A 13624-nucleotide genomic window follows, 5' to 3' on the forward strand; every position below is an offset into this window, starting at 1 on the left:
TGAACGCTTGAAACATATGTTTTTTCTAATGAAAGATGAGGGTGCAAGCTTTGATTTATCCTATGCATTAATAGTTACAGAACTATAGGCCTTCAAAAATGAACCCAAATGGCAAAAAATTGGCTTGCACACGCACTTCACTTTCGAGAGAAAAGTACCACATCGAATGAGTTAATATATACAATAATATATCGTTTTCCTCATAGAATCTCTGATACACTGTATTTTGTATCACCCTTGAACAGTGTATGCATGCGTGGTCAGCTGAACGAAAGGCGCGGGCGGGTATCAGTGTATTAGGCGCATGCATGCACGCGTGCGCGCAAGTGAGCTCGTGTAGATGTGTGCGCGTACGTCTGCGTGGCTGGCGGCTCGCGAGCCTCAAGTTAGCCACCCCGAGCCATACCAGCGAAACACAACCGGGCTGTTGCGAAGAATTGCGAATTCTGCTTTTCATATTCGAGCTGTGGACTTGAGGAGCTCCTTCGGGATATAGTTTGCAATTTGGAGGACGTCATGCCAATCGCACGCCACCTCGACAGCGCGCCACATAAACGCATTTAGGACAACCGAAGATAGGATAACCTCAGCATCAGGTCATCATCTCGGCAGCAGAAGGAAGATCTTGCAGGAAAAACAAGAGGAATTGATCAATAACACAAGTAGCAAGTGCAGCGCCTTGTCTCTTGGCAACGGGAAGCAGCAGCATCGGCTCGGAATGACGACTCTCAAACGCCTCAAATTTGGAAAGGAGACAAAGGACAGCGTTACACTGCTGCCATGTTTTTATTTTGTAGAGGTTAGTTGATTTTTTTAATCTATCTATCTATCTATCTATCTATCTATCTATCTATCTATCTATCTATCTATCTATCTATCTATCTATCTATCTATCTATCTATCTATCTATCTATCTATCTATCTATCTATCTATCTATCTATCTATCTATCTATCTATCTATCTATCTATCTATCTATCTATCTATCTATCTCTACACACCTACCTATCCTTAAGATCTAATTGCATATACCTGTCCACCTCAGGCAATCGTTCCCCTTGTTAATCAATTAAATTCCTCTTGTTAAGCAATACTAAACCTTAAAAATACACCTCAGAACCTATTTACTCACAGCAAGACAGACTATGTGGAACATTGGTGTCAAACATGTGGTCAGTAGGCCTGATCAGCCCCGCCAAGGGTTTTAATCCAGCCCGCAGGACAACACCGTGAGAAGCTCAAGAGAAAAATGAGCTGCACTTTTAACTATGTCCACTTGATGTCACCAAAGTCAGGTGCCTCTGTCTCTCCCTCCCTTTCTCTCTGTCTTGCTCCTTCTCTCTATCTTTATCTCTGTCTTTATCTCTGTCTTTATCTCTTCTTTGTCTCTTCCTTACTCTGTTTTTCTCTCTTTCTCCAGCTCTTCTCTCTCTCTCTCTCTCTCTCTCTCTCTCTCTCTCTCTCTCTCTTTCTCTCTCTCTCTCTCTCTCTCTCTCTCTCTCTCTCTCTCTCTCTCTCTCTCTCTCTCTCTCTGTCTCTCCCTTACTCTCTCTCTCTCTCCCCCCCTCTCTCTTTCTCTCTCCCTTACTCTCTCTCTCTCTCTCTCTCTCTCTCTTGCTCTCTCTCTCTCTCTCTCTCTCTGTCTTTTTCTCTCTCTCCCCTTCTCTCTACCACGCGACCAACCCGGGCTAAAATGAATTTGACTTGAATTTGGGATAAATTTAGGCCTATTTTTCCCTTTGGAATTGCTTTAATCCCATCTCTAGGTTTCTTAATTTTCCTCTTGCTGCTTATTTTTAGTTTTCCCTGACCTTGTTTGGTTGTCAGATCAACTTTTTGTGAGAAAGAGCTCTACGGATACATTTGACTTGACTGTAATCCGGCAATACAAGCGATTTCTAGCACTTTTTTTTTTTAATTCAAAAGTTACTTTACGAGATTGCTTGTCGACTGTAATACCCAAGTGTGTGTTTGTGACAAGGCCTTACACCCCAGGATTTGAGATGTGTTCTGATTTTAAAGGGGTGTTATCTAGCGCCTCCTGGTGGTTGAAAAAACTTTATTTATTTGAAAAAAACAACACTGAAAAATACACGAACATATAAACAGGTCAAGAACTTTGCATTTATTTTACATGACATGAGCCTCAGCTCGAGGAAGCTGATATAATTTTCCATCTTCTTGCTGCTACTAGTAGCTAAAAATTAAAAGACAATATTATGAAAGGCCTGGCAAAAGATTGAAAATGGTGCAATTCAACAACTTTGTGTTTCTTGTAGGTTGTATTCCTTTTTGTGGTTTTCAGCACTCGTTTTCAGTTGCACTACATAATAAAGCGACATCTAGTGGTCAAATAATGCACACTCTCTTTTAAATACAATGTTAATTGACATTTGGTAAATACAGTATTTGCGATACTTTGTCCAGGAATGTATAAAATCTGAATTTAGTGAAATGCTAAGTTGTGAGTGTTTATTACCTGCTAATTTATGCTTATATCTGTTAATGGCTTTTTAAAAACAAAGTCTATAGAGATTAAATACCTGTGGGCCAAGTATTTTATCTTGAAGGACCTCACATGCCATTTGATGGTAAATGCAGTGGAAATCATATTCAGATTCGAACCAATTTAAAACTGGGCCTCTCAAACTGGTTCCGCAGTACAACATTTTGTGTGGTCAAAACAGCCCAAAACTCATTAAGGCCGAGCAAATAGAGTACGGATATTTGGGCGCAATCTGTGTTTGTAGGCCATTCACATTATTGATGAACGCACTTCCTTGTGAGTGAAAACCAGACCAACATTTATCCAGAGGGGTGTTTAAGTGATTTTTTTGTAAGTGATAGATTGAAATTAAAAACATGCCCCAACACGCAATCGTGCTGAGAATTGACGTAATTTCCTTTGGATGTGATGAAGGCAAAAGTACTTTTTTGCAGATTTTCTTCTCACTTCCATTATCTCTTTTTTTACTCTTTCTCTTTTTCCTCTTTTGCTGGAGTGCTGGAGACGATCCCATCTATCCTCAGGCAGTAGGCAGTGCACACCCTGATCTGGTTGCCAGCCAATCACAGTGTTTGTGCTAAATATGTAGGGTACATTCATTAAGAATTCTTGGAAATAGTCTTTTTTTTTCAAAATGGGAGGAAATAACATGAAGTATATACTGTATATATTTTTTTTACAAGGGCGATGTAAACAATTCGGACGTTAAATGGAAATGTATTTTCTCTATTGCAAGACAAGGAGTTTCGATCGAACAGCTGTCATGGATTATACTATTAAAATTATTATTTTATAGTTATACATAATATACACCCCTCCACTATCTGCCTCGCTTATCCTCAATAGGGTCACGGGGTTGCTGGACCCATCCCAGCTATCTTCAGAACCCTGAACTGGATGCCAACCAGTCGCAGGGCACACAGAGACAGACCACTCAATCACCTATTCACATCTAGGGACAATTTGAACCGGCCAATTAACCTCACATCCATGTTTTTGGAATGTGGGAGGAAATCGGAGTGCCTGGAAGAAATCCACGCTGGCACGGGGAGAACATGCAAACTCCACACAGGGAGATTCCAGTAGCTGGACTTGAACCCTGAACCTGTACACCATGTGAGCTAACCACCCAGCCGCTGTGCCGCCTGTACCAAATATACTTAATTATAAAATGGTTTGTAGAGAGAGAAGCACATAGCACAGCAACTATTGCCTCATACTGAGGGCGGGTGATACTGGGAATGTTGGTATCGGTCTAATCCAGTAAATTACACGATAATCAATCTAAATCGACCCGATACCGACCAATTTTGCTTGGAAATGTCATGATCATTGAATAGTTGACCCCTTGAGTTAGTTTATGATTCCAATAAACACAGAATATATTTTTTAAATCACTATATTGAGATAAGCGGTATGGCTAATGAGATGAGATGAGATGAGACTATATTGAAAACTTTATCAGTAAAAAAAAAAAAACTGAAATATTTCCTCTGTTTTAGAAAAAATGCCAAGAGAGTCAAACCAAAAAAGCAGCGATGTGACGGAAATACAAGAACTGTATAACAAACTAAAATACCTTCCCTTGCACAATATTTTAAACTAAAGCCAATAAAGCAAATAAAGTGTCAATCGTCTCTCATTAGCTCTGTTGCCATGGTGACAAAAGATGTACAGGTTTTTGTTCAAGAACAGTAACATGTTTACATTTTGGTTACAGCTCATTGTTCTTTGTAGGGTGAGATTTGGTTACGATTTTATGTAAATTTGTGGTGTTGCTACAACAGCAGACCACACTTTAGCACACAAATTAAACCTGGAATTGTCCTTTTCTGTAGTTGAAAAAAAATCCCCACATATTGTGCTTCCTGTTTACCTCTTTCATTTTTATTTTCTAGTAAGGGTTAACGTCTAGAATTGGCCGCCTCTTCTGACTGGCAGGCAGGATGCAGCAGCAGGCTTGGTAGAGAGAGGTGCTGAAAGTCTTTCTGACAGTCACGACTATGCCCGAGTATGCTGTATGAGAAAAGGGCAGTACATAGAAAATTGGGGGAGGAGTAACGTATCGATCAAGTACTTTTCAAGTACTTGCTTACAATCGATAATATCAATATTTAGATCGATCCGCCCAAATAACGCTGGTTATCTTTTGGTGAAACTTTACACGCTTGGTAAAGACATTTTTTGTGTTTTAATGAAAAGGTCGCACAATTTGAATAGTCAACTTTTTTAAACTTGAGACCAATTTGTGTTTTTACTAGTGCAAAGGACTACCAGTTTGATTAACATTTCTGAAATAGCTCTTATAGTGTTACTACAAATACTGTTACTATGTTATAACGTAGTTATGATTACAAATGAGGCTAAAATCGTCTTCAAAAATAGTTGCACAGGAATTTCAAACCTACTTGATAGGCTGATTCTAACAAAGGGTTTTCAAAATTATTTATAAGAATTGATAATGTAGGTCAGGGGTATCAAAATAAACTCACCTGGGGTCGGGATTTACACAAAAAAGTTGGGTTGAAAACATTCATTTATCAAATTCCCTATTCAAAACAAGATCTAAAAATTGAAGAAAATTGCACAAGGGGCCAAAATTCACAACATTCTGAGAACAGGGAGCCTGATGTGCTTACCTTTGGCGCAGACGTAGTAGGGCGAGAGATGGGAGGGAGTGCTTGCACTTTTTGCATAGCTCCACCCCTCCCTCCCACTCACCCAATCAAATAACTTGAAGTTCTCGTCCTGTGTTTTGGGGTATTTACAATTTGTTCCGTGGATTCATCAAAACGTATCTGAACACTGAACACAGATTATATAGTGAGCTTTTATATGAAGGATTCTTTAGCGTTATACAGCCAAAACGAGTTTTTTTTTGTGTGACACCTTGACTGTAAATGTAGTGAAAACATGACTTATACATTCTGAAAAGTACTGTTCTATAATTCAGCTTTGGTTTAGCTTTGCATGTATCTGAACAGGATCAAAAGTTTTGAACGAGAAAATATGCATGCAATTCAATTTGTCAATGAGCCATAGATTCCCGACCCCTGGTATATAGTATAGTATACGTCATATAATGAAGGAATAGGTACAGTGACTAAAACGTCAGAATATGATATCCAGGGATGAGATGGCGTTGTTCATATTGATGGGCCATTATTAGCAATAATGTAAAATGGTCATGCGGGGCGAATATGATTACACGGCAGGCCGGACGTGGCCCGCGGGCCGGGAGTTTGACACAAGTGATGTAGATGAAGAGCCCTGGTGTGCACTTTATGAAAAAGGAAGGGTCTTGTAAACAAATTGTGGGTCTTTCAGTGTTTTGGCAGAGTCGGTGGTTGACAAAGGGTAAGGGGAACTAGATTTGTGGCAATGTAGTTCCTCGACAAGGGAAATGTGAACTGAATGCTCATTTTTTTCCACCTTTGAGGTCGACACTTGTTTGCTTTATCAAGCTGCTCCCAGCAATGATGTTCAAATTTTGCTCTAATTCCCGCCAAGATTTTTAAGATATCAAATACAAGTCGGAACCAATTGCAGGGGTTTCCTCCACTGCTTCATAAGCCTGGTGGGCCATCACTTTTATTGCCCCGCTGTCCCCCACCCTTGCCTCTACACCAGGCTATTGACAGTATGTTCCAACCGTAACGAAAACACCCAGCTCCCATCAATAACCCCACGATTGTGCACCTTATCGTGCGTTTTAAGAAAAAATGAAGTTTGTTGTAGGCCACCAACACCTAAAAGGGCCAGTTTCCATTGTCCAATAATAATATGATGAGAGTGGGCTATGCAGTATTTTAGGGTTGGGGGTATCAGCCTGATGCAGATATACTGTATAGGAAACTGTCCCGAGAAGAAAGGGTGCATCAACATCTTACTGGCCTGTAGTAATTTGTGGTCTCGATATCACACTTTATTGCATGTTTTTGTACCTATGACATTGCACCCCCCCTCCCCCCCCCCCCCGCCCTTTTTTTCCATGTCAGTTGCTATGTGTCCGCATTTCAAATCGCACTCTGTCGGATCATCCTACCCACTAACTGGCTGCTAGGCAACAAAGCGGACTGAATGGGGTTTATTTTTGTACTGTAGAAATGTAGAAACAGGAAAATAGCACGGAGGGTTATGCATTGTAATTATGTTTGTTCGGATTATTTATTAATTCATTTATTGGTTCATTTACTTATTTAAAAATTAAAATAGGTTACAACAAAAGAAGTGAATCGCAAATGTATTCATTTATTTGTATGTGTTCATTACAACTCATCACAAATTTATATCAATAATTCCAAATATGATCATAATTCATACTGATATGGATGCTATGGATTTTAAATTGACAAGTCTTATGCAAAAGGCTACTTTTAACAAATTAAAAACTGTATGACACCAACGCTAAGAGCTGTAATATGTATTGTGGTCAAAGTAAATAACTGTGTGAACAACATAATGTCATGATTACCGATGTGAATCACCTGTGCCCGCTCATTTGGCGCCAACCGCTGCAGGCTCTGATTGGCTCTCTGTCTCTATTTAAACCCAGTCCTGTCAATCCCCTGTTGTCAGTCCGTCTGTGAACCTCTGTTTATACAAAGCAAGCCTTTTTCAACCCTGACTCCTGCATGTCCCGTTTGTCTCCGGCTACGACCTGTTTTGACCATGACTGCTCTCCTGTCCCGTCTTAAAACCCATTTTTGATTGGCTATGTCTATTCTCCTGTCCTGGCTTACGACTCGTTTCCGACCCCGACCACGCTTTGCTCTCCCAGTCCCAGCTACCGACCCGCTTTTCCGTCCCTGACACCACCATCGCTCGCTACGGAAGATCCACTGCCGTGTTCAGATCACAATCCGAGTGCAAGAGCGATTTGCTTCCCGCGTCCAGCGAACACCTGATCGTGGGCGCAGCCCTTCCTCTTTCTTTCAATAAAACTTGTGGTAAACGTTACGCAATTGGGTCCTGTTTCTGTTCTGGTCCTGACACATAATCGGCCGTTTGTGGCGCCTTGCCAGTATGTTGCACCCTGCCCATTAAACGTCTTTGCTTTTAAATGTGTCCCTGTTTGACCTTTTATGGTCATTTTACACTAAAGATGCAAAGTTAGTTTGTCTCCCGCTATGCACTATGTGTGGAAGTGTTTTGGAGTTTGTTTTTGCTACCCTGCATTCCAACTTCTTATGAATTGTTAAATCTGTTTTATGTTTTTGTGTCTTAATTGCAGATACCCATTCTAACCCTTTTGGTCATCGGTCTCTATTTCCTGGAGCTGACAGATATTTTCCAGCCAGTCCATTCAGGGTACAGCTGCAATGACAAAAGTCTTTCATTGCCTTACATCTCACCCCAAAAAGACATTTGTCCTCTGGCTCTGCTCTTCAGTTTGACATTTGCTATTCCCACTGGTACTGTAAGTAAAATTTATTCTGCATTGAGTAATATCTGACTCATTGTTTATTGGGAAAGTACCATTGCAAGTGGTTCAAAAAAGATTAACAGATTATGAGTGAGGCATATTCTGCTAAAATACGGCATTGTCTAAGCCAGCAATCGATACTGATGCTGATCTTACACAATTGCTAACAAAGGTCAAATCAAAGCAAAATGTATTTGTAAAGCATTTGTAGTCACAGAAATACAACTCAAAGTGCTGTATTTAACATTAGATGTACAATATGAAAACTGCCTCAATTTTTCCCTACTCAACATGTTAATGTCAAATGCAGACACTCACACACACAATTAACTAACTAACTCACTCACTCAGTCACCCAATCAATTAATATAATAAATTCATTAAAACATGATGGCTAGGCACAGACTAACCATGTGAGGACAAAAGTGGCTGAACGCTGCCTCACGATTGGTTTTGTTCTTCACCCTGAGAAACGATAACAGATCGCTGCCATAGGACCTAAATGCCAGCAAGGGCCGATAATATAAAAACAAGTAAGACATACCTGTGATGCAGAATTTTGCAACAGCAGCATATTGTGATATTCTCTTTGGGAAGTCCAGAGAGCGGGGAATATCATTCATTTAAATTACAACAGATGAAAGATAAGAAGTCAGATTCGAAGCAGATTAATAAAATGTGTCGTATAGAAAGATCTCAAATAGAGTGTAGTAGAAGACAGCAAAAACAAGAATTAACATCAGAACAGGTTAACACTTAGAGCAGATTTGTTCATGAAACATTGATTCTACATTGGAGATCAAAATTAGAGCACAATTTTCAAACACTTGAGTACCGTAAATTCCGGACTATAGAGCGCACCTGATTATAAGCCGCACCCACCACATTTTAAAAGGATAACCGCTTTTGTACTTACACAAGCCTCACCTGTATATAGGCCGCATGCGCCCACATTAAAACATGTATCACAATCATAAAATAATTTCCTTTGTATTGTCATTCTTTGTAAGAACGAAATGTCGATACACCTGACCCGTTGTAGCGAGCCGATGCAGCCGCAGCCAACAGAGGGCGCCGCCATTTTACCAATGTTATAAGTCTTAGGTATGACTCGGCCGAGGCGCGAACCAGCGACCTCCCAGTCTCAAAGCGGGCGCCCTACCATCTAGGCTACTGAGCTGGTATAAAGTAACCCAAACCCGACTGTAAGTCCCGCGATTGTAACTGAATATAAAGTACACAGTCTAAACACCTCAGCCGGCAAAATGAACGAAAAATGATACCGGTACTTAAGATTTGATGCAGACCTGCAGAGTCCGGGTGCCCGTTGAAAGTAATCCAAGGAAAAAAAGTGTATATTTCCAAAGGTAAGGGTGGGAAAAATTTATATCCACTATTGTCGGCCGCGTCCACAAACACGTCTCACCTAAAGTAAAGTTTACGTGCAATAGCTCTGTTTCCTTCTTTATCGGATTGCTCGTTTGCTTTTAGCTTTCTTTTTGCAATTTGCATGATGAGGGTAAGTTTACGCTAATTTAATTTGTGCACAAGCTAAGAAGTTGCAGTCTTCCTCGGCCCATATGTTCCAGCGGTCTAAATCTTACCTTTTGTACTCGAGCGCCGCTGGCGGCCGTTAGAAAAATTACATAAATTGGCCGCATCACTGAATAAGCCGCAGGGTTGAACGTTTGGGAAAAATTTAGCGGCTTATAGTTCGGAATTTACGGTATTTAAAAAAATGCCAGTTTAAGGACATAATGTTGTGTCCATACCATGATACTACAACACTTTTTCACAAAACGGATAAGGTATTTCAACAAAGAAAAACAGTATTTTGCCAAAAATGCACTGATCAAAATTAGAGAACACTTTCAGGTGCCTGCCACTTAATGGTGCTAATCTAGCACATGGTTCAAATTTCCTTGATTATCAGTTAACCACTATTTACCTGACATTCTAACTGCCAGTTTCAATGACTTTGCAAGATGGTGGGCTAGTCTACAGTGACTGAAAGCCTCCGGCAGCAGGTGGTCCACATGAAAACAAAAGGGATGACCTTATCAGTCATATCAAGACTAGTTGATCGTTCCAAATTTGTGATTTTAAGAATGTAGAATCTGTATAAAACTAAAAACTCATTCAAGTAACACAAGAAGAAAAATGCAAGATGACAGATGACAGGTCACTGCAGAGAATAGAGATGGGTAATTGTTTCCACACTGCAGCTGGAATTGCTCACCAGTTCAGTCTCGCCATACAGTGTCTCGCCGTTCAAGAGCATTTGGATTGAACGCCCACACTGCAGTGATCAAACATCTTGTTAGCAAAAAAAATAATCAAAAAGGTAGACTGAGCTTTGCTGAGCAGCATGTAGTGTGGACAGAGGAGACCTGGTCCAGAGTTCACTTCGGTGATGGAAGCAAATTTCTTTTATTGGGGTTTGATGGAAAGAATCGTGTTCAGCGACACATTGGAGAAAGATTAAAGCCAAAGTGTGTAAAAAAAGTCGGTGAAAGGTGGAAGAGGGAGTGTCAGGGTTTGGGGCGTGGTTTCTGCTGCAGGAGTTGGGTCTCTTGTACAGCTACATGGCAAAGTGAATGCAAATGTGTGTCAGAAACTTCTTCAACAACACTTGGTTCCTTACTTGCGTTCATCGCCCAATCAGCCTGCAGTCTTCATGCAGAACAAAGCTCCATGTCACACAGCAAATCGAGGAAAGAATTTCCTTGAAGGGGAAAACATTGGATTCATGGCACGGCCTGCCCAGAGTCCTGGTCTCAACCCAAAAGAGAACCTCTAAAAAATCCTTGTTGACAAAGTTATGGCAAAGAAACCCTTTACAATCACCAAACTGTGGAGGAGGCTGGAGGAAGAATGGACCACAATCGCACCAGAGCAGTGCGAGAGACCAGTTCTATCCCATGGCTGCAGATGTGCTGAAGTCATTCACATCTGAGGCCTGTTGACTGTTGTAGCCTTCAAAATCTTTGTTCCGTGCCAAAGTCATTGTTGTTTTTTCATTTTGATCAGTGCGTTTTCTGAAAAATATCTTCTTTTTTTTTAAATGCCTTTGATCATTTTGTGAAAAATGTGTTGTCGTACCATAATATAGACACAGTAAAATGTCATCTAACTGTGGAACAGTGGAGATGGCATCATATCAAACGTATTCAATTCCTTACAAGTTGTTCTTTAACTTTGATCTCCAGTGTACATTTGCTTGAAAAGTAAACTAAATTTTACCTACGAGCAAAAGGCAGGAGCATCAGGCAGAGGCTGCAGTTACACTTGAGGCCAGAGGTAGCGGCCATGAGTAAAAAAGTAGCAACCGCCGTTCATTCGTGACTTAAGCAAAAATTTTTGGTCTATGAACTTACTTCTTCGAGTAAAATACATAATGAGAAGAAGTAAACATCACTTTTGCCTCATGAGGAGATGTTATTAGCTCAAGAATTTCAGCGCAGAAGATCACATTAAGCAAGGTCCAACCTATTCTTAGTTAGCAATAGATTTTCTCGGGCAAAAGTTGAGCGACTTAAGTAAGATTTCCCTAAAAATAACGAGGAAATCGCCAGTAGGATAATGGTTCATTTAACTGTGGGAACCTTTTATGGTTTAACTCTGATATTTATTCACACTCATCTTATAGACTGCCCTTTTCATATAATAATGAAGGTAAACCACCTCTGTCTATGCACAAGTGAATTTCTTAAGCTATTGTTGTGTAGTTCATATGTGCTCGGAATATTCTGTGATAAAACTTTTGAATGATCTTCTTATCCCCAGCTCTTATTTTGACCGACCTCTCATCTCATAACACGTATACGTAACATATAAAAACCAACACGTGTAGGAAGAAAAGCCGTTACTCAACATTTGTCAATACCATCTGCGTGCCATATAATAAATGGAACATTCAGCAATTTAACAATTACTTGACTTATTCTTCCTTTTTGTTTAGATTCTCATTGGAGAAGCTATTTTGTTCTGCTACTTATCAAGGAGGTCTTCGACTATGCAGACCGAAGCAGACATTAGTGCCGCAGGATGCAACTTCAACTCCTATATTCGCAGGGTCGTTCGCTTCATCGGTGAGGAAACACCTGCAGTAGCAGCCTGGATGACTTTTTTTTCGATGAACACAATGAACCATGCAAGGACAATCATCGATTGAGGGAGTTTGTAGCTGGGTCAGAGGGAGTGTAAGACGATAAGCTTGGCAGTTATCCCCCATATTTTTATGAGAAAAGATGCAGCCGTGGGAGTTGCCGGCTCAATTGGGCCATTTGGATTATGTGTAGTGTGCCTTAGCCCGGCCTGTTGTGGTCTAAATCAGGTCGATGGAAATTGAGGAAGGTAATGAGAACAATGCTGGCTGGTGTCTTTTTGCAATGATGAAAAAAAGAAAAGAAGATATGTTGTTTTATGCTACAATATTTATGAATTGTAAACATGTTTGAACTGGGAAAATAGTGTTCAAATATTGTAAAATAAGACAAATTCTACTTCACATGCCATGTCGCTAAAAGAACAAGACATTTACTTGGAAAGATTATTGTTTTTCTTATTTTGCTAAGCTTTATTTCTCACTTTCACTTTGAGTTTTTACAGTGTAGGTTTATAATGGTAAATGTGGATGGTAGTCTCAAAAGCAAGTGTGGGGATGTTGATGTCTCTTTGGCGATGATTTGACTGATTATACACGTTTTTGAATGACATAACCAAAGCACAGCCCAAGATCATAGATATTTGCAATTGTCCAAATCAAAGATAACATTAATTGCATGAAACGTTTATAAATCTTAATATCGTTGTAGAATTTTCTATTTTTAATGTAGTTTAAAGTGTATTTATGAAACCAATCCTTTTTAATTAATGAATTCAAAATATTTACATTTAAATACAGTTCTTATCATTCGTTTTTGTGTGCAGGTGTCCATATCTTCGGACTTTGTGTGACAGCGCTGATAACTGATATTTTTCAACTCTCTACTGGAATGCACACACCTTATTGGTTGGAAGTGTGCAAACCCAATTTGACTCAAATTAATATTTCAACTTGTGACCAAGCGTTTATTTTGGATGATATTTGTTCGGGACACGACACCATGCTCATCCTTGGCGCAAGGTAAATACACTATATTCTGTGCTGGATGAAGAATGTGCATGTGTATATTATATGTAGAGTATATAGAGCAAGCTTTTTATTTTATAGTGTGGATGACACAGTTAGTGTCAACAACTGCTGTTGTGTTTTAACTAATCTGTTTTTATAAGATCTGTAATATTTCCCAGAACAAAATTTTGTCTAATCCAATGAATTACACAGAATTCTTTACTTAAAATGCAACTTCCTATGCACGTTCATAAAATGCAGTAACTCAAAACAAAGTGCGCAATCAATAACGCTCAGTCACGCAGTCACTGTCTTATCATCTGGAACACACCTTTACCCAAACGTAAATCCCTACAGTAAAAGAGCTAGCATTCACTTCAACTCAAACAGCTTTATGGACTAACTCACTCTCACAGAGAACCAGCGCCTGCAAATAAACCATTACCCAGGGGTGGGCAAACTTTTTGAGTCGCGGGCCGCATTGGCTTAAAACATTTTTTGAAAGGGCCAGGAGGAGAAAAAAATGTTGATTACATTTTTTGTATATAGCGATACAGTCTTGAATAAAAACCTCAGCA

General features: G+C 39.8%; 1 protein-coding gene across 2 annotated transcripts in view; it reads left to right on the forward strand.

Moving 5' to 3' along the window:
* The first annotated feature begins 350 nt into the window (after nucleotides 1-350).
* LOC148376415 (phospholipid phosphatase-related protein type 4-like) overlaps nucleotides 351-13624 on the forward strand; it is a 30994-nt gene continuing 17720 nt past the window's right edge. The window contains exons 1-4 of one of the 2 annotated variants that reach the window (XM_088346924.1): nucleotides 351-799; nucleotides 7739-7924; nucleotides 11892-12021; nucleotides 12863-13058. In XM_088346924.1, coding sequence (XP_088203050.1) covers nucleotides 719-799; nucleotides 7739-7924; nucleotides 11892-12021; nucleotides 12863-13058 — 593 coding nt within the window. In that variant the 5' untranslated portion in view covers nucleotides 351-718. Of the gene's footprint in view, nucleotides 800-7738; nucleotides 7925-11891; nucleotides 12022-12862; nucleotides 13059-13624 lie in introns of those variants that run through there. The other variant, XM_088346933.1, reaches the window with a different exon arrangement.

The sequence above is a fragment of the Urocampus carinirostris genome, chromosome 1, assembly GCF_059441175.1.
Source record: "Urocampus carinirostris isolate Australia breed hairy pipefish chromosome 1, RoL_Ucar_1.0, whole genome shotgun sequence".
NCBI lineage: Eukaryota > Metazoa > Chordata > Actinopteri > Syngnathiformes > Syngnathidae > Urocampus > Urocampus carinirostris.